At 30.6% G+C, this 20,380-nt stretch overlaps 1 protein-coding gene across 1 annotated transcript; it reads right to left on the minus strand.

Moving 5' to 3' along the window:
• Positions 1–7,900: 7,900 nt before the first annotated feature.
• LOC105839158 (synaptotagmin-4) lies at positions 7,901–20,160 on the minus strand. Its single transcript, XM_012685259.3, has 6 exons — positions 19,949–20,160; positions 16,121–16,435; positions 13,059–13,429; positions 12,791–12,949; positions 11,727–12,044; positions 7,901–8,913 (listed from the first exon to the last, which is right to left on the minus strand). The coding sequence occupies exons 1-6, from the start codon at positions 19,998–20,000 to the stop codon at positions 8,794–8,796; spliced, it is 1,335 nt and encodes a 444-aa protein (XP_012540713.1). The 5' UTR covers positions 20,001–20,160; the 3' UTR covers positions 7,901–8,793.
• Positions 20,161–20,380: the final 220 nt, after the last annotated feature.

Raw genomic sequence — 20,380 nt, forward strand, 5'->3', positions numbered from 1 at the left:
AACGTCTTAATGTTAATGATTACGTTTACACATTATCCTTAATCGGATTTAGTAATATCAATTGTTAGCCTGGCCATCACCGCCATTTCATTTTTTTGAAAAATGTAATTTGAAATCTAAGCACTATCGATGTCATTAAACCTGATTAAGGCCAGTATTCATAGTCGGATCTTATATTTAAGATTACCTTAAATACTGTCTTAAGATGCCATCAGCCAATCACAGAGTTGTATTAGCATCTTAAGACATTGCTTGAGACGATCTTTAAATAAGATTTCACTATGAATACCAGCTAAAGGTAACGTGTAAACGTACTCATTAATGACATTTTAACATTAAGTTTAAAAATAAGCTTTAAGACGTAAAAAATTAATCAATCATAATCAATTATTTTTCTCATTTTTGTCTGTGATTTATCAGTTTCTTACGGCTTAAAGCATACTAGCACTTATTATAAACCCTTACTTAATTTAATGTAAATGATATCAATTCTAACGTATTGCTATTTAAAAATGTAATATCCATACAATATAACCTAATATTTTAATATTATTTATAATATGTGCATGTAATATGTCAATAATGTTTCTGTAATATTTTACTGTAATATATAATATTGCAATTTTGCTGCGATATTACTATAATATTTCGTGCTATGACCGGTATTCGTAGTCAAATCTTATTTTAAGATCGTCTCAAGCAATGTCTTAATACGGCTTTGTGATTCGTTGATGGCATTTTAAGACAATACTTAAGATGATCTTAAATATAAGACCCGACTATGAATACCGGCCTATGTGGAGTATAGAGTATTTAAAACTTAGATTAAAGCTGCAGATTAAAGTCATTAGACGACTGCACAAAAGTATAATTTCCTAATTTTCTTCGTTTTTCACATAAAATTGTAAAATATTCACCCACCCTTTGTTATTGTCCATACTTTAATTCTGGAGAAGAATTTATAATTCTATGAAATTAATTAAAAGCAAAGTGTATCCAAACATAATTAACGTTCAATTGGTAAAACAGACAACTGTAGCATTCCCTTAAATAAATAAGATTTGATTTTACAAATAACTTTTTTTTACAGCTTGTAATCGTGATTTGACGAATATATTCTTATTCCTCAACCTATTCCGAACTGCGGGATACCGTTTATTTGTACGTATAAGCTTCATAACTTGTATTTTGAAACAAATATTTTTATAAACAACGATAAACAAATGAATCTACGTTATCGATCTTGATCAATTTTGAGAGTGACCTTTACTTGGACACAATGCAGATGGACATGTTGCAAATGAACACAAAATAATGTACACTGTACATTTTTGCACCTTAAAGTTGTACACCGCAAAGTTGTATACACAGTTCATTTCTACACCGTAACCGTGCCTTCCCCCCCACATATATACTGCCGGTAGGTGTGCCCTAAACAAAAGGGTATAGAAATGTACGGTGTACAACTTTACGATGTACAACTTTGCGGTGTACAAAATTTCTGTGTCCAAATAAACCGTGTCTATTTGAACCATGTACATTATTTTGTGTCCATTTGCAACGTGTCCATCTGCACTATGTCCAAATAAGCCACTCTCAATTTTGACGGGCAATTTAGCATCCTCTTAACGGTAATCTTTTTTTTTTTAAACATACTCTTTAACGAACTGCCACGCATCCATACTGAAATTCACATACATGTGGATACAAAATCACCTAAAATCCATGGGAATCCACATACATGTGGATAACCATCTGGATTTTCATCTCATTTTTTCAACGGGGCTGTCAAAATTAAGCTTTACAACTGTTAAAATTCAATCGCATCGACAGCTACTCTCGCAACGAGAAGCAAGGTAAGCAAGAGAACCAATCAGTGTTGCGGAATAGACGCGCGCAAAGCGCGCCCTATTTGACTTTTTGTTTTTTATCTTTTAAAAATAAATTGTAATAATAATTGTAACTATTAAATTGATAGTTTGACAACTGGAAATGACACGAAGTGAAGCAAGTCATAACGCACTTGATAACGAGATAGCGAGACAGCCAATTAGCATTTTGAAAAAGCTACAATAATATCAATAATATCTCCTTTTTACAAAGTGGATGGATACTAGCACGTAGCGCCGGTTTGGCATGCGCCTGTATTGACTATACTGTCAAATTGCAACTCTCGCAATATAAAGTGAGTCAAGCGAGAGAACCAATCAGCATTGCGGAAAAGTGAATACCGTTCGACCACGAGTGAACTTCTCGCATTCCCACGGCCTTTTTTTATTATGGATATAACTTTATGCAGGTAGGAACATAAAATAAGATAGATACATTAAACACAAAAATAATATATTTATATTTATATTTTTATAAATTTTATTTCTTAAAAACATCATTGTGATCGACTTGTGATATACGACTGCATTCTAGATACTGAAATATATTAGATATACTAGAAGCGTTACTGGCATGCATATGTCATAAGCGGAACGCGAGGAAAGAATAGATTGCTGTCGAAAGGATATTTCTCTCTTTTTAACCTTCTGCGCATGCGCACAATAGTCAAAACTACATACTGTACAGTCCTATGATAAAATGTGAATCATTATATGACGTGATTAAATATATCATGCAAAATTTTGAACATTTTTTTAAGCTTTTTAACTTGACTGTACGACAAGGAGAAATGTACCCTTTTGATCGTCTAGTTTTCTTTCACATTTTGACCATCAGCGCTGTTTCCAGTATACCTATATTTCAGTGATCCCATGTAGATCCCACAAAATTGGTAACTTAGATTTAGATAATTTGAAATAGATAATACTTTTTAAATCTAAGATAAAGATGCAAATGATATATGTATATTCTACATAATAATCTAGATAAAGATAAGATAAAGCACTTTTTTCATTTGTATGATTATCTAGATAATTGTATCAAGATAACGGCAAACAGTGGTAATAAGTCTTTTAAGAAGTTACATGCATTATGTTTATTATATGAAAATAATTTGTTTAAAAAATAAACAATTTATATAAAATAATATTATGTTATTGAAAGAAATAGACTATATCTTTGTTTTTTTCTTATTAGTAGCCAGTCTTATTTATATAATGCTCCTTTATAGTCTCTACAATTTAAAATTAAAATTACATGGCAATAATTCAGGTAATATATATTAAGGTAATAAATTACATGGAAAATTTAAAAAAAAAGAAAATATAAACGTGTTATTTTCCTGATGAAAAAAATTTTACTATTTTAAACAGATAATATAAATAATAGAATTATCTCGGTATAATTAAAATTCTTAAAATCTAATTTTAATTTGACATTTATCATGTTTAAAAAATATTTAAGAGACCATTTATTTCTTTTGTGATAAACGTAGAATCGTAGATTCACGAAAGAAATAAAGTGTGGAATTAAGATTGTCTATATTCACACATATTAAATTTGAATTTTCATTCGTATATGTATATTTGGTAAGGATCATAAAAAAATTAATTCAGTTTTTTATATTTTATATTTATAAAAAGAAGCAAAAAAATCAGAACTATACAATAACTATAATGTAATATAATAATAAAATAGTTACATGAATTAATTACATAGAATATGTGTTATGTCTATATTTACATTAAATAAAATAAAATACTTTTTAGATTGGGCAAATTTGCACTGTGGAATGATAAATTGTAGTAACAAAATAAACATTCGTAATAATTATGCGTTGCTGATTATTATTGACTTTTACGTTCGCAAACAAATATCACGCTGTCTTGTGAGATCTTGTTTGATCTACGAGCATCTATTTAGATTATAAACGTAAAGAGATAGACTCAATATTGATTGTGTGGATGTGTGTGTGTGTGTGTGTGTGTGTGTGTGTGTGTGTGTGTGTGTGTGTGTGTGTGTGTGTGTGTGTGTGTGTATACACACTTATAATAAAAAAGTGTTTAATTTACAGGTATTAAAATGTTTTATTTCTGTTTCTCTTTTTAAATATCAAAAAATAGTTAATTTTAGTTTTAAATGACTGTTAAAGACTTCAGTTTTACACAGCACAGAAATTATAAAACATAAATTATAAAATTTAATATCTTAGATAAAATAAAATACTTTTTTTAGTACATATATAATACTAAGTCTATCTTTTTATGTCTACAAATTAGACATTAATCGATCTTACCCACAGTCTTATCACTAGCAAAATAATGAGCATAATACACAGCATGCTGACGGTAGAATAAAAAATCATTTTTAACGTTACGATGTGCAATTAAATTCTATCGAATTGAGAGAAGCGGAAAGTGTATATCCCTCAATCATTCTACTTTTAATATACGAGGTCGACTGTAAAAGCGATAAGATTGATCTTTTGAAGTGCCACATGTCAACATCGAAAACCTTTATAACTATTTCCAATCTTACGATAAAAATACAATCAAATACTCCACATTCTTATATCTTGATTTGCAATATTGATTAGATAAGTTGATATTTTCTAAAATTAAGTTAAAATTAACTTAACAGTATAAAATTAATTGCGTTAAAAATTACGTGGATACAAAACCAACTCAATTAAAATTTGCGTCAATTAATTAACTTTATTAAAATTAAGATTAAATTAAAATTAATTAAAAAAGTGTTATTTATATTAAATTAGAATGTCACAATTTTTTTAAATTAGATTACTCGAAATAGCAGAACAATTACAATATGGATTACTTAAAAAATTTAATATTTCATTTATAAATTAAATTTGTAATAAAATCAAATATATTGTTCCTTTATATAGAAATATAGTTTCTTCTTTACAATATTTTTCAACATAAATAAATTTCTAATTTGGGAAAAACATTAATAAGTTAAAGAAACTTATGTATTTTAAAATAACTAGGAAGTTAAAAATTAATTTATTTGTAATAATTAAATCAAATTAAAAGTTAATTAGTAATTATTATTAACTTTTTACTCTACTACTTAAAATTTTAATTAGTTATTACTACTCCTTATTGATTTGTCAATTAGCGATGCATGTACAGAATAAAAATGTCATTGTGCACGTCATCAATGATACTCTCATTTTGCACGTGTGAAATGGAAAGGATTGGGAAGAAGCATCGAGAATAGGAAATACATTGGACTGTATTTGCAACATTCCAATTAGAAAAGTTAGACTGTGGTTTTAATGCCTGGCTTTGTCACGTTGCATAAAAAAAATCAATCTTATCGTGACAGATATAACATACATTAAATTTTCCCTTACTGATTATGTAAGGGTGAAATAAATTCGCCAGTTCGCGTTTTTCGTCAGTTACATATGTACAATCGCGATGCGGACCGGGACTATTCGTAGTCCAGCTACTCTTAAAAGCAACAAGTTCTTAAGCGGCTTCTAGGCGCTCAATATTTGAAAGTTGTACAATGTTATTGATCGTTTGGAGACTATATTGAGTTTGTTTTAAATTGTCTCGTGAAATATTGTACAATATTATTGATTGTCTAGGGGCCGCTTTACAATTCTTCGTTTATCAATGGTAATCGCGAGAATATAAAGGCGACAGTGAATGAAACAATTTGAGGTTGCTCTCGGTATATTTGCCGATACGATTCGCAATAATGTCGTATTTATTCGATTCTATAATTTTTCAAGTCTTGTGACAGTACGCGCAGTCACTCGTTTATCTTTGCTTCATTGAGACTAGAAAGACGAAAGATGAACGGAATCAAACTTGAAATATATTTGTAGGTCCGTGACGGTATATTATACGCTATGTGAAAGGAAATTTGTGATCAGATAGTAGTATTTAACGCTAGACAGACTTGGCGAAGACACGAGATGTTGAACCTTTGCCGAATCTCTCCAAAATAATGATGTACATTGTACACTCGTTCGCAGTTTCGTATTCAGGAGGTTCTTCAGCCTTTTTACATTATATAAAAGCTTGACTAAATTTTGAAAATAAGTTTATGATTAATATATAAGTGTTCCTAAATTTTTTCAAATTTTTTCGTATAGTTTTCTTTAAACTTACTGTGTAACTTTTCAAAGCAACATTAAATCATAGAAAGGAGAGTTTTTAATAATTTAATTTGGAAAAAAAGAGATTTTGAAAAACTATATTTGTAAGCAAGAAAGGAGTTTAAAAGAATTTTTTTTTAATTAAAAAAATAAAGTTTTAATATAATTTTTATGTATGAGTATAGAATGTTTATGAATTGCACAATTCTCTTTAAATATGACGTCATGCTGTGAAAATGTGAAAATAACTTGTGATTGTGTATTTAAATTATTATTATAAATAATTCTTTTTCATTTTTTCATATCAATATTTTATAATATCATTATTGAAGGAGATATTTTTTAATTATCATTTTTATTGCTCAAATTTTGTTCAGTGTTATTTTGAAAATAATGCCAAAATGTTCTTTGTTAAGAAATACATATGAATAAAAATTCATATGATTCCACTTCATTTTTTTTTGAATTGGAAAATCCTTAACAAAACACATTCGTGGATTTTTACCGCAATATCTTATCAAAATTAACGATGAGATTGTTATCAGATGCAGGTGAGTGGTATTTGAGGTTTATGACTTAATGAAAAAAAAGAACAAGATTTTAATATAAAATGAGCATGGTTTCTTGCGTCGAATACGTATAATAAATCATATAAACAAAATAGAGTAAATTTTTTTTTCACTCAGAAAAAAAAAATTCTTGATGAGAATATCTTTATTTTTTAAATGCTAAATATCGAAATAAGTTTATATAATGTTAAAGACATAACTTATATGTTTATGTGAAGAAAAAAATTTATCAAGAAGAACATGTTTTCATTATTTAATCATAATTTTCGATAAGATATCGGATAGAAAATAATGTTTTTAAATAAAAAAATTAGAATTTTTTAACATTATTATAAAAACAATCATATTGTGATTATTATTATTGTGATATTGAAATTAAAAGCTAATACTGTGCTAAAATATAAGATCATTAAATTCTTTAAAGAAAATTATATAATCTAAAATTATCATTGTCTCGTATGTAAGGAATATAATTTCTTGCTTATGTATAAAGGAGAGAAGGCGGTTATAGACTAGTCACTAGATGTATGGAATTCATAACATATTGTATATTTTGAGTTGAATTTTAAGAACTATTTAAATTACTTTTTTACGTATTGTTTAGACGTTATAACATGGCCACTGGCAATGAATGCTTATCGTGTTGCCATAAAAGCTGCATTTCAGTATTGCAGGTAGCCGAAAGTTTTATAGGTGTCTATTCTTTACGTCATTTTGAGAAACATGTAGGATATTAATTTTTTGACTTTAGTGTAATTTGAAGGGCTTGGATATAACTTTCAAATGATGTAATTAATTTAATGTTTCACGTAATGCCCACATTTCATGTTATATGTAATAAAGTTATATTGCCTGCGTTCAGAGAATGTTGTGAATCTGAGTTCCATAATCTTTTCGAATGTAATTCGGTTATACTTTTATTTTAGTTATTGACTAATATACTGTTTGTTATAATACTTTTATAATATTTTTACAGAGTGCGCAGAGTTGCATGAGCCAAAGATATTTTTACATATATTTTTGTTACTGTTCTATAATAATGTGTGACAACATACTGTTACTTTTGTGATACTGATGTGCAAAATTCGCCTAAAATTGTTAATTTTTTATCTTTTAAAAATAAAAATAATTTTGACAATATATATATTTGTTGGCAAACTGTACCGACAAGAATTATATCACATAAATATTTACTAAGTTATTTAAATAAAATAAAATGCTGATGCATAATCCCCTTCTCTCCTCTACATGTAAACTAATGCTTGTTAAAAAGAATATATTAGTTTTAATTTAACATTATACTTTATACTTTTTTGTATATTTTTTCTTCTTCTTTCTGAACTAAATTAGCGAAATTGGTTGTACATAAAATTGATGAACATGCATAAGCTGCATTCAGCAGAGACATTCGTGCAATTGCTAAACAATCGTACGTGATCCAGCAAATTAGTTTGAAGAAAAGGATTATTATTTGTTAAAATATTTAGTAAACCAATTATGTTTTACGCGTGTATGCTGTTTTCACCTGATGTAAGACTGCCTCCAACGTACCAGTGTACTAATGCATTCCGTCCAATTCGCTCTAAGAGATAAGAATATTTGTTTTATTTTCATCTACATGTATCTAGTAATTGATAGGTCGCTTTGCACACACCGACATTCCTTAGTCTTTTCCATAGTCTCATTACCAACTGGTCGATAAGAATCTTAATATCTATGTATATATCCGTGAAGCATCCTGCAAGCTGCTTATTCCGTAATCGCATGTTATCACGTGTATCCGCGACGATTTATGAGTAATCGTCCACCAATAAATAATTTTCAAAAAATAATTTAAGGAAAAAAATTCAATTATAAAGAAATAAATAATAAAAGATTGATGTAATAAGACAGAGCGAAATAATTTAAATTCTGTTTATCTTGAGATTAAGAAGATGTTATAAATTACCATTCATGGTTGTGAATTGTAAATAACGAATTTGTGAATATTTATGAATTCAAGAATCTTTTTTTGTGATGACAGCGATTACAGGTGGAATCGTTCATTTCAAGCCTAATATACATCGACTATTAGATTTACAAAACAGACGCCCTACCTCATAGGGTTTCAAGGATCAAATTGGTTTCACAGTGGAGGGGGATATGGGAATCCAGAGAAATTGGAGATGGGAACTTGGGCTGATACGTAGGGCCAGAGACCGGTTACTCCCGCAGTTTATGCCAATCGGCTATCTGTCGTCGCGGTGAGCTACATACTTCTTTCCAATGGTTCACAGCGGAGCCTTGACATTTTGGTCCACCAAATTCTAGCCGGCCGATTACCTAAATTATTAAATTTTGTTACAATTCGTTTATCGTGATTCTAAGTGAAATAAACACCGCGGTAGAACAATGTTTATTAAATCATAATATATGACGAAGTCTTGCATAAAAGTTACAATCTATAATTAAATATATTTTTACAAAAATAGATTTAAAAGTATTGATCTCGTAAAATTTTGATAACTGCGTAATTAATTTCGAAATAATAGTATTTTGCCAAACATTAAAACAATATAGAGAATTATCTTTTGTATAATTAAATTTATAAAAAATTATCCCAGCAAACACAAAGTTACAAGTAACGTGCTTGTTAGATGTAATTTCCCACTCAATAATATAATTGCAATATAACACACGTGTTATATTACAATTACATTGTTGAGTGGGAAATTACAACCAACAGGTACGTTACATGTAACTTGGTGTTTGGTGGGTATTTAATAATTGAAAAAGGCATTTTTAGCTATTCATGTATAAAATATTTAGAAATGTAATTAATTTATATACATGTTTGCAAAAAATAATTATATCAGAATTATAAAATGTAGAATTATAATATATGTAGAAATATTGTAATTTGAAATATTGCATATTCAGCACGGCAACATTTTAAAGAGTGACCACAAAAGTAACCAAATAATAGCCCATTTTTTCACCCTTGAATTTAGACTTCTACCTGATACTAAATGATTATTTATGATAATGCATTAATCCTCAGAAAGTTTTAAATAGAGTTGGCTTTTTATTTCCGAGATATGGAAAGTCAAAGTTGCTAATTTTACCAACCTGCGTATTCGCAGTTTTAAGACATTGGAATAAAAAGTTAAGCCTTCGGCACACAATACGATTTTTGATGCTAGATCGCATACGAAGCATCTTAATACGTGTTCTGATTGGCTCGGATAATTATGTCACTAATCGTAAGCCAATGACGATACGTAGTAAGACGCCTCGTATGCGATCTAGCATGAAAAGTCGTATATCGTGTGCCGAAGGCTTTACATAATAATAGATTAAATAAACGTATTTGTTCACTGTTATGCGATTCTTTCCAGGTAAATATATACAGTTATAGAATTTTATTTTTTAAGACATTTTTTATTATCTTTTTCAGGACATTTTTTCAACTAGGCCTTCTTAGGGCTACAATATATATATTCTATATATATATATTATAACTATTACTTTTTTCTTTTTCCAGGTCAACTTTACAATCATTCTTTTGGAGAACTTCGTTATCATTACCGTTTTTCCAGATAATTTTTAAATGAAAAACTATTTAACAAAATAGAGTTAAAACTTGTTGTCGCTAGTGATAAATAATCAAAAAGTGATATCTCCGATTTGGTGGATTCGACCCAAATATTATGAATTAAATTGTACTTAACAATTTAATTTATAATAAAATTGCTAGTTGGGTTAAACCCATGAAATCGGATCAAGAACTATTTAATAGTCTCCCGATTACAATAGTCCACTTATATATGTGTGTGTGTGTGTGTGTGTGTGTGTGTGTGTGTGTGTGTGTGTGTGTGTGTGTGTGTGTGTGTGTGTGTGTGTGTGTGTACAATATAACCATGTATCTTTTTAATATTTATATATACATATAATCGTGTATAGAAATATATTATATATCAACAAATGAATACGTTTGTTGATTGTTTGTTGATACGAATCTATTATTACGTAATTTTTCATTCCAATGTTTTAAAACGTAATATGCAAGTTGATAAAATTAGCAACTTTGATCCTTCATATCTCGAGAATAAAAACCCGGCCCCATTTGAAACTTTCCGAGGATAAATGCCTTATCATAAACAATCATTTAGTATCAGGTAGAAGTCTAAATTCAAAGATGAAAAAGTGGACTATTTTTGCGGTCACTCTTTACATTTGATAAAGAATTAAATGGTTTTTAAAATTCTTGTAAAACATTAATATCTGAAATTCAGATTTGTCAAATTGATAAATCATATCTATTAAAAAGTTGTAATTTGACAAAACTGCTACATAATGGCATATCATCTTAACGCAATTCTTTAGCGAAATTTTTGTCAATTTATATAATTATTATGTAGTATTTACACAATATGCCTATCAATTCATTTCATTTCATTTTTAAACATTTTGCCTCGAAAAAAAATAATTTATATACATATAGATGCACACACGTAGAGTTGGAGTTTTCAAAAGTATCAAATATTCTTCTAATTACAGATTTTTTAGTTAGAAACAGTTTAGCTCATCGAAAATATTGATGTTATTTTCTGATTTATTAATGTGTATATTTTTACTTAGTACATTAATAAGTTTTAAATAAAAATTCTATTAAAATAATATCTACTTGAAATAACTATTTGCTGTGTATGTTTAATTAGTTGTCAAATTAATTTGCAAAACTTTAATACACAGCCACAAAAAAAGTGGAATTGATAGATTATTGGTTCGTTGTTTCGAGAAAAACACCAGCGAAAGTGTTCGTTTTGTGGATTTTCGAGCTTTTTTTGAGGTTTCCTTGAAACTCGAACCAATATACTAATTCTGACATCAAATTTGGATTCAGCAGACCAAAATCCATAGGAATACATGAATCTGGTAAGGCAAGACCACTTTTTTGTGTGGCTGTGTAATTAATTAATCAAAAATATTTCTTTAAAAGAATCGATTAAAATAAATTTATCATAAAAATCACAATTTCCTATAAATATGATTTATAATAGTGTATTTATAAGTCATATAATAATATAATATAGATATTATAATAGAATAAATAAAATATCGCGTTTTAGATGATAATATAGTATAAAATTTACCTCGTTTTTCGTTACTCTATCCCAATCCAATAACATGAATTCAAGGCTGACATTGTTGAGTCCATCTGCACCATTTGGTATATCGAAGACAAAGGACTCATTAAATACCGGACTGAGCGTACGTTTCTTTACGTGTGTTTTCTTCTTAGCGATACGTTGCTGGTTGTACAGAAGATAAATCTTTACATATGGGTCAGCGAGCCCAGTTACGTCCATTTTTGGTAGGTTTCGTGCTTTTAATACTACTACTGTCAGTCGACTAGTAACAGGTTGCCAGCAAAGAGAGACTAACAGTTCTCCTCTCCCTTGCGACTGTATCTAAAAAAAAACCAAGAGAGTAAGTTTGTCATATTAAATTTTCAAGAGCTTATTTGGAAAGAACTTCGTATATTTTTTTATGGAAAATGGCCAGTTGTTTGTTGAAAATAAGGCCTGGTCTACAATACATGAATAAGCAAGGAGTAAGACGTAAGAGTAAGGTAATTTCCTTCTGCGCTGTGATTGACCGAGCGTTAAGAAAAGCAGGAGTAAGACGAAATGAAAATAATTTATTTTGCTTACGCCTTTACGCCAGCTTTCTTACACTGTATTAACCCTTTTACCTATAGTCTTACTTCTTACTCCATGCTTATTCCAGTTATTGTAGACCAGGCTTAAGGGAGAATGTCATGTTAATTACCCAGATAATCAAACCTGCAAAAGCAGAATCTCACAGCAAATCCATAGCCTACTGTGTCCGCATTAAATTTGTGTTCTGTGGACAGAGACTGCATTCGACTGATCTGCTCCTTGCATATTGGCGGCAGAAAAGGAGCAGATCAGTCGAATGCAGTCTCTGTCCACAGAATACAAATTTAATGCGGACACAGTAGGCTATGGATTTGCTGTGGAATTCTGCTTTTGTAAGTTTGGTTATCTGGGTAAAAGCTCTCATGGGCACAAAACCATGTAGGACCCATTGTTTTCGAGTTACGAGACTTAGAAGTTCCAAATTTTAAAGGTCAGTGAGATATATATCTAATAATTATATCTTTAGAATGCGCGCGTGCATACAAAACATTTACCTTTAAACTCCTAGGATATATTTTTCGACAGAGAGATATTTCCTGATTGTCCGCGTCCTCTAAACCGGGCACTGATGATAAAGCACACGTCAATTCTCCAATGATGTCGTCACGCGAGTATCTGTCGAAACTCAGCACGATGAAGTGTAAACTAATTTTCTGAAATTATAATTTTTAAATAGATCAATCTATTCTTAATTAATTATAATAATTTTAATTAGAGATTCGCCCAAATAATTTGAATAATAGGATATAGTTTAATTTTCACCTGAAGCTGACTCTGCGATATACCGAAGAATGTAAAATCCTCATCGTACACTGGATCCCTAGTATTTCTGAGGACTCTAGTTTTTACATGATGTTGTTTATCAGGCAACAATTGCAACTTTACGTAAGGATCACAAGTGGCGTTCTGTTGACCTCTGGCTGGTAGCCCTTTGCATTTCACTACGGTGACTGCGAGTGCGTTTTGTTCACTTCGGTATCGCAATTTAAAAACCAGCTGACCTAAATTATCCTTGTCATTTTCAACTGTTTGGCTCTTTTCGCGCTCAACTTTCTCATTATTCTCCAACTCAGCCTTGTCGCGCTCGTTTTCTATACTCACAGCGACTTCAACGGGCGTTTGTACTGGCGTACCTGCAAAGTATTGATAAAAATTTAAATATTAAAAATAATTGTTGTCAGAAAGAGAAAGCGGAGTAATTTTTTAAATGTTTTTTTATCTTTGGTAAAAATTCTTACTGTTCTTACTGTATTCTTACTGTTGTTAATATAATTTTCCAGAATTTTTATATAACTTTAAATAAAAATTTAAACAAAAAATAGATTGTTCTAAAATTTTATATATATCTTATTGTTAGTTAAATACAGCTGCATCAAGTAACATTAATATTCGAAGTGTCGGGCAATGCATATTGTTACAATAAAGGTACGCCGCATTACCCGCTGCACCGCGTTGCCCCCGTCATCTCTACTTACAATATTTATTATGTCAGATTGGATTGAGTGCGTTAATCATACACTGTATTAAACTCAACGCAGTGTTTTATTTTTCCTTTGGAATCAAATCGGATCATGTCTTTCACACTTATTATGCGGAACACTGATCTGGTCGCTCTCTTACTCGTTGGTTTGCGCCAAATTTATCGGAGCACCAGTTGCGCGGTTGCTATCGGATATAATTGATTACGGAAATTTGTACGATCTTAATGGCCAATTGTATTCTAACATCGTTAACTAAGGCAAGATTGATAGTGAATCCAGTCGATTAAAACATGATCAGTAACTGTCCAAAAAAAAAACAATAAATTTGTGAGATGTTTTCGGTTTCACCATACCGCAGTAATGTCGCCGAACGTTCACCCAGGCATAAGCTTTTAATTAAAAATTGTACATAATTAAGGGTTATTTAAGAAAACTCGTCTATAACAAGATTAATATTACCATGAAAAACTTGATAACTTCAAACCGCCTTAAAGTAGATTATAATTAGCCAAAATTGTTTTGAAAAGGTTTTGGGAGGGGCTATAAGAATTCGCAATAAAAAAAACAGCAGGTGTGATTAAAAAGATTTAAGATAATTTTGTCTTGAGATTGGCGACACATCAAATTAATGAGATCAATAAATATATCTTTTTAAATTTTATAACTTTTATCTGTAAAACTTATATTTTTTGAGATTTTTCCTAACTTTTTGGAATATTCATATATTAGTAATATTTGTGAAGATTTCTGGTAGTGCATTCTTACAGTACTTAAGAGGATGCTAAACTGCCCATCAAACTTGATTGAGATCGATAATGCAGAGTCATTATTTATCCTTGTTCATGAAAAATTTTGCTTTAAAATACAAGTTATATAGCTTATACTTACAAATAAATGGTGTCTCGCAGTTTGGAATAGAAGGAATAAGACTATATTTGTCAAATTACAAGCCGTAAAAAAACATATTTATGTGATCAAAAATTTTATTCATTTAAGCGCTTCTATTTTTAAAATATCTTTTTTGTACGGCTTGTAATCGTAATTTGACGATTATAATCTTATTCCTCAATTTATTCCGAACCCGGGAACACCATTCATTTGTACGTATAAGCTACATAACTTGTATTTTGAAGCAAATATTTTTATGAACAAATAAAATTAAAAAAATTTTTTGCATTTTTGGTCTTTATCTAATCGTCCCTCGGTTCATTTGTGTACGTACTTTAAAAGTGTAAAAGGATTATCAATTCTGTAAATTCAATTCGAAATTAAGTGATAAATACAGAATGTCGGTAAAACACACGGCTTTAGCATCTTAATTGTTTAACATGTGCTAGAAGTAAACATACATTAGTTTTGAAATCATTATTCATTAGAAACAAAATAATTCTTTTTAAAGTATTCAATCAGTTATTTTATTATTTTTAGAAAATTTCTCTCCCTAAACAAGCTTTCTTTTAGGAATGTATGGACTTCCAAAATCAATACTTAGGTTTTGGAAAGTGTCCGGCGCGTTTGCGACTAGAATTGGAAAACTCATTTTTCTTAGATTTTTTAAACAAATTTTTCAGAATTAATTTGGAACACTTTAAATATTTTTCAGACCTTTTCAGATTAACATAATATATCTAAAATGTTCTAAATAAGAATATTTAAACTTTGACATTAGACATAGATATTTTTGTTGTATAGCATTTAATATACTGTGTGTGTGTGTATATACTATTAAAATATTTATCTATTTACTTTTATTTTAAAGCTCAATTTTGAGAATCACTTTTAATACCATTTTATTATTTTTTATTATTTTATTATTTTTATTTCTTTGTGAGTCAGACACATAGTTGAGGAATTAGACTGCTGTGTCTTTTATTCTGCCCAATGCAATTTTTTAATCATAAGAAATATAATTTTGCCGCCTATCGACGACACTTCGTATTGTTTGATCTCATTACAACAACAACAGAAAAAAACACTTCTTACAATTAGAGCAATTATGAAGAAATATAAAAAAGTCAATATTTTTTTCTTTATACATGTGAAATCTTTACATACGTGAATTCTGACAATTTCTGTAAATTTCTAAGCATTTTTAATTTATAATTTCTATAAACAACACTTACAAAGTCTGAAAAATATGAAAAAATATTTACAAAATCTATATCTTTTCCAAAAGTCTTCATATATGTATAAAGTCTGATATATTCTAAGATTTCTTTTTTATAATTTCTAAAAAACCTTAAAAAATCTACAAAAATTCAAAGTATGTTTTTAAATTTTCATAAATTTATAATATAACAAATTTTAAGAAAAATTTTTATCAGAAACATGACGTTACATTACCTGCACCTTGCGGTGTTCTGGCTTGAGACGCAGGGTTTGAAGACTGTGATCCTGTTGGGCTAGGTGTTTGTCCACCAGAACCAGGCGGGCTTTTAGCCGGTCCCGTCGGCGATGGACTCTTCTTTAAATAGTGGCTCGTGCTGCCGGGGCTCTTAACTGCTGTTGGCTTCCGATGCGGCGGCCTGAATGCCAGAGACTTGTCGGAACTTAGCTTGGTGTGTTCGCGACGCCGTCGGCAGAGCCACCAGGTCATCGCAACAACGCATAACAGGAAAGCGGCACCAATGCATAGCGTCACTAACGTTGCCGTCGAGACTAAAATCATACATGCATTCAATTGTGATCGAATTCAATTGATCAGATTGATCGGTCTCCCATTCAGTAGATGTTGCAAACTACGTTGGGACAACTACTGAATGGGAGACCGATCAATCCGCTCAATTTACAAGATTGCAACAATATCGCAGTCTTGTATATGTTTCAGAATGTTTCAGAAATATTGTTAAAATTTCGATATGCAATATGATTTTAATAATGTTGCGTTAAACATATTGTGAGAATAATTTTGCTAATTTTAAGATTATATGTATAAGTACTTGTGTACACGTGCACATTTTCTGATTTGTACAAGCAATTTTGTACAAGCTTTGCATTTAAGCTTGAGTCTGTTATGATTACAGAGCTATTTTTGAAAACGTTTGATAGTAGAGGAAAATTAATAATATTGATATGATTTGCTTTTTAATAATATTTCTTAAACAAAAGCTAAAAATAAAACTTTAAAGATATAATTATAAATTAGAAAATGCCTTCTATTAGATGCTGTAACAGTTGTTATAATACTGTCTTATATTCTGTAATAATTAATATTTTCATAACGTAATAAAAAATAACCCAGCAAATATCAACTAACAGTTATAAATAATAACTATTAGTTAGTGGTTACTGAGAAACGTCTGAGAAAGTGATTTCTAAAAACTAGCATAATAGGTTACGTTTTTCTTTTCTTTTTCTTTAACATTAGTAATTTGTATAAAATATTTAAAAATTAATGTATATGAGAATTTCTAAAAGCCTTGCGATATAAAACAATTTTTTGTTAATTACACAAATATCTTATGCTATTTCGCAAGATGTGGCAACATATAGCGCGACTATATATAGATTAGATTCATTTTTAGTAGATTTTATATAGGTCGAAAAAAGGCATAAATGTATGAACTATAAGTTTCGTTTCTTTAATTAATCAAGCAGATTATGTTTTTATTAGTATTAATGCAATTAATACAGTACAATATTTAGTTTCCGAGAAATAAAGGGATGCCGCTTTAAAAGGCCGATGTCAGTACTGGTGATCTTCCTTTAATATTATTAAAAAATGTACGCGTATGATCTCTAAGATATGTGTGAAAGTTTTTGGTTTTTCGGCCAAAATTGATATAATTTAGTATGCGTTTTCAATTTCGTTAAAAAAAATATTTTGATTGTTATATTATACTATAATTATAATACCCAGCAAACACAAAGTTACATGTAACGTGCTTGTTAGTTGTAATTTCCCACTCAATAACATAATTGCAATATAACACACGTGTTATATTACAATTACATTGTTGAGTGGGAAATTACAACTAACAGGTACGTTACATGTAACTTGGTGTTTGGTGGGTATACTATAAGTATAATACGTGCATGCATGTATATTTTATATTTTCTAACAAAATTATTTTTAAATCTTATATCTAGCTAAATCTTTAGATACTTTAACAAAACCGTTGTTTCCGTGTAAAATCACATTGCATTTTTATATTTTAACATGCTTCTGAAACATTATAATGCGATACGAAAAATTGCAATGTTCCTGTGTAAAGTCTTGTGTCGGATGGGACAGTACTTATATATCTATATATAATACGTATCACATATATTGTTAATATCGCATTGCAAATTTGCTGATATAATTATTTTATTAATTTTTAATACATATTACAGATATCTAAGTTAAATTAAATATCTTAATTATCATAATGCATTACAAAGTATTATTAAACATACATTATATTGTAATATAATTGCAACATTGTATTATAATATTTCTAAAAATGAACATTTTATTGCTGTTGCATTATTCCAACTTACAATTAGACTTGGACGAACTTGATCTGGTCAGATTTGATAAAACTTAAGGAGATGCTGGAGATATCTATTTTACCGATAAAAAGACAGTAATTTTTGTATCGCAAAATTTTTTAATTTCTTTTATAGATTTGGAAATCTTTTTCGGAATAAAAGTATACTTATTACTATTAGTCTGTATTATAGAGTTTATAGCAAAAATGAAGATAAATAATTAATCTTAGTCGAGTGTAGTGTCTAGAGCTATCACATCGGAACAATATTTGCTTCATATAAAAAATCTACAGATTGTGCTTACGAAATTGGAATTCATAGACTGATAGGCGATATAGGAGCAAACAATGTCGAGTTTTGAAAATGAGATTTTGCACTACAAAAATTTAATAGCAAATTCGATCGCCTGCACTAGTGTATACTGAGTGCAAATTTTTGTAATGCAATGCGTTCAACATCCTCTGTTCCTTTATTTTGGACTTAATGTTGCACTCTTACGGTTTATAGTGCAACACGTGTTCAGTACCAATGTAAAGCGACCGAATTTATAAGTTACGTTTCCGTGAAAAGTGATCAATAAGTAGAACAATATAAAAAACATATTTTCATTTTTGGTATAAAGTCCGATTCACAGACTTATATTAATACGTGTACTTTAATTCTGGAAAAGAATTTCCAAACCTATAAAAGAAATATAATACATACGAAATCTTGTTAATAATGTACACAAATGATTCTACATTATCAATCCCGATCAAATTTGCGAAGAACTCCAGCATTCCTTTAATCGGAAAATTTAACGAGGGATACATGGATGTTTATTCCATAAATAGGGCATGTAGGTTGTATTGGGATCAAATTCCGCGCATGCGCGAAAAACCCGGCCCATCTGGGATCACTGATCGTACGCATGTGTACGCTTTTCGATTTCGATTCTGTCGTAATTGCGTGTCTATTTATCGCGACATCTCATGTAATTTGACATAGGGACAATGAGAAAACGAACAACTGCTGCGTATAAATATTTTAAAAAGGGAAACCACTTACGTGCAATCTATGTTTACAAAAATATTAAGGGAGCAGTCGGTATTGCTCTTTATACTTTTAATGTCTCCTCGATTAATATGAAATATAAACACGCAAAGCATAAAGTAAAGCAATCAATTATGGAAATCAAGCCTCCCAAGCACGTCTCGCGTGACAGCGCTTTCTTCGTGCGCCGATTATTTCGATATCTTAATTGTAGATTCACTCCCGCAATCGGGCTGGTCAATATCGATATGCGTGACTGCTTTAAACCCTCCAACGCTTTCCACAGTGAAATTACGCGTTAAAGCCGTCCCCGACAATCTCATTTCGGTGAGCAAACGAAATTCGGTACAGTAAATTCGACTTTACGCTACGTAAGACAGATTCGTGATTGCCCGTTTGATTCCCTGAGGAACTGACGACCTAGCGCGGCCGTTCCGGATCGAACCAAGAGGCTAACAGCTGTGTCAGCGTATTGTATTTCGCACGTCATTATTGAGAAGGCATCATCGTTATCGCGAATGATGGACAACGAATCGATCTATCCCGATAACGACGATCGTACGCTGGAATAGCGGCAGGGAGTTATCGGTGAGGTACGTTCCGGCGGGTGATTCTAGAAGATACCAGAGGTATGTGTCGCGCGAGACTCGTCGTCGCAGCACTCACCGGACTCGACAGGTCGAATGAGAGGTCCACCCTCTGTCACACCGCCGACCATCTTCGGGCACACTGCTACCCCCGAACGTTAAAAGGACGTCCCTTTACTCCTCGTCGGCGTCTTAAATCCGTTCGCCACGGCACACCGATTATTTACGGGCGGCGTACGGCCCGACGACGTTCGTGGCACTCTACCGACGTACGTCCGATCGTCGGCCGAGACGTCGGCGCGGATCAATAGCCTTCCCCGAGGAGCGGAGTTTGCGCGGAGAGCAGCGGAGAGGATGGATACGCCACCGGCACTACCGACAGCGTCATCGGAGGGATACGCTTACGGATGACTCGTTTCACTTACGACACATTTCGATTCACATGAATCAAATCAAAGATAACTTACAAATTATCTTTCATAGAGGCATACATGCCAATTCATGTTCAATA

The sequence above is a fragment of the Monomorium pharaonis genome, chromosome 8, assembly GCF_013373865.1.
Source record: "Monomorium pharaonis isolate MP-MQ-018 chromosome 8, ASM1337386v2, whole genome shotgun sequence".
Lineage (NCBI taxonomy): Eukaryota > Metazoa > Arthropoda > Insecta > Hymenoptera > Formicidae > Monomorium > Monomorium pharaonis.

What these genes read in the sequence shown, in the direction of transcription:
- LOC105839158 (XM_012685259.3), bottom strand. Translation starts at nt 20,000, where the DNA reads ATGGTCGGCGGTGTGACAGAGGGTGGACCTCTCATTCGACCTGTCGAG. An exon ending in TATCGCAGAGTCAGCTTCAG is followed by an intron (nt 12,950 to 13,058) that starts GTGAAAATTAAA and finishes TTATAATTTCAG; the next exon opens with AAAATTAGTTTACACTTCAT. An exon ending in TATATCCTAGGAGTTTAAAG is followed by an intron (nt 12,045 to 12,790) that starts GTAAATGTTTTG and finishes GTTTTTTTTTAG; the next exon opens with ATACAGTCGCAAGGGAGAGG.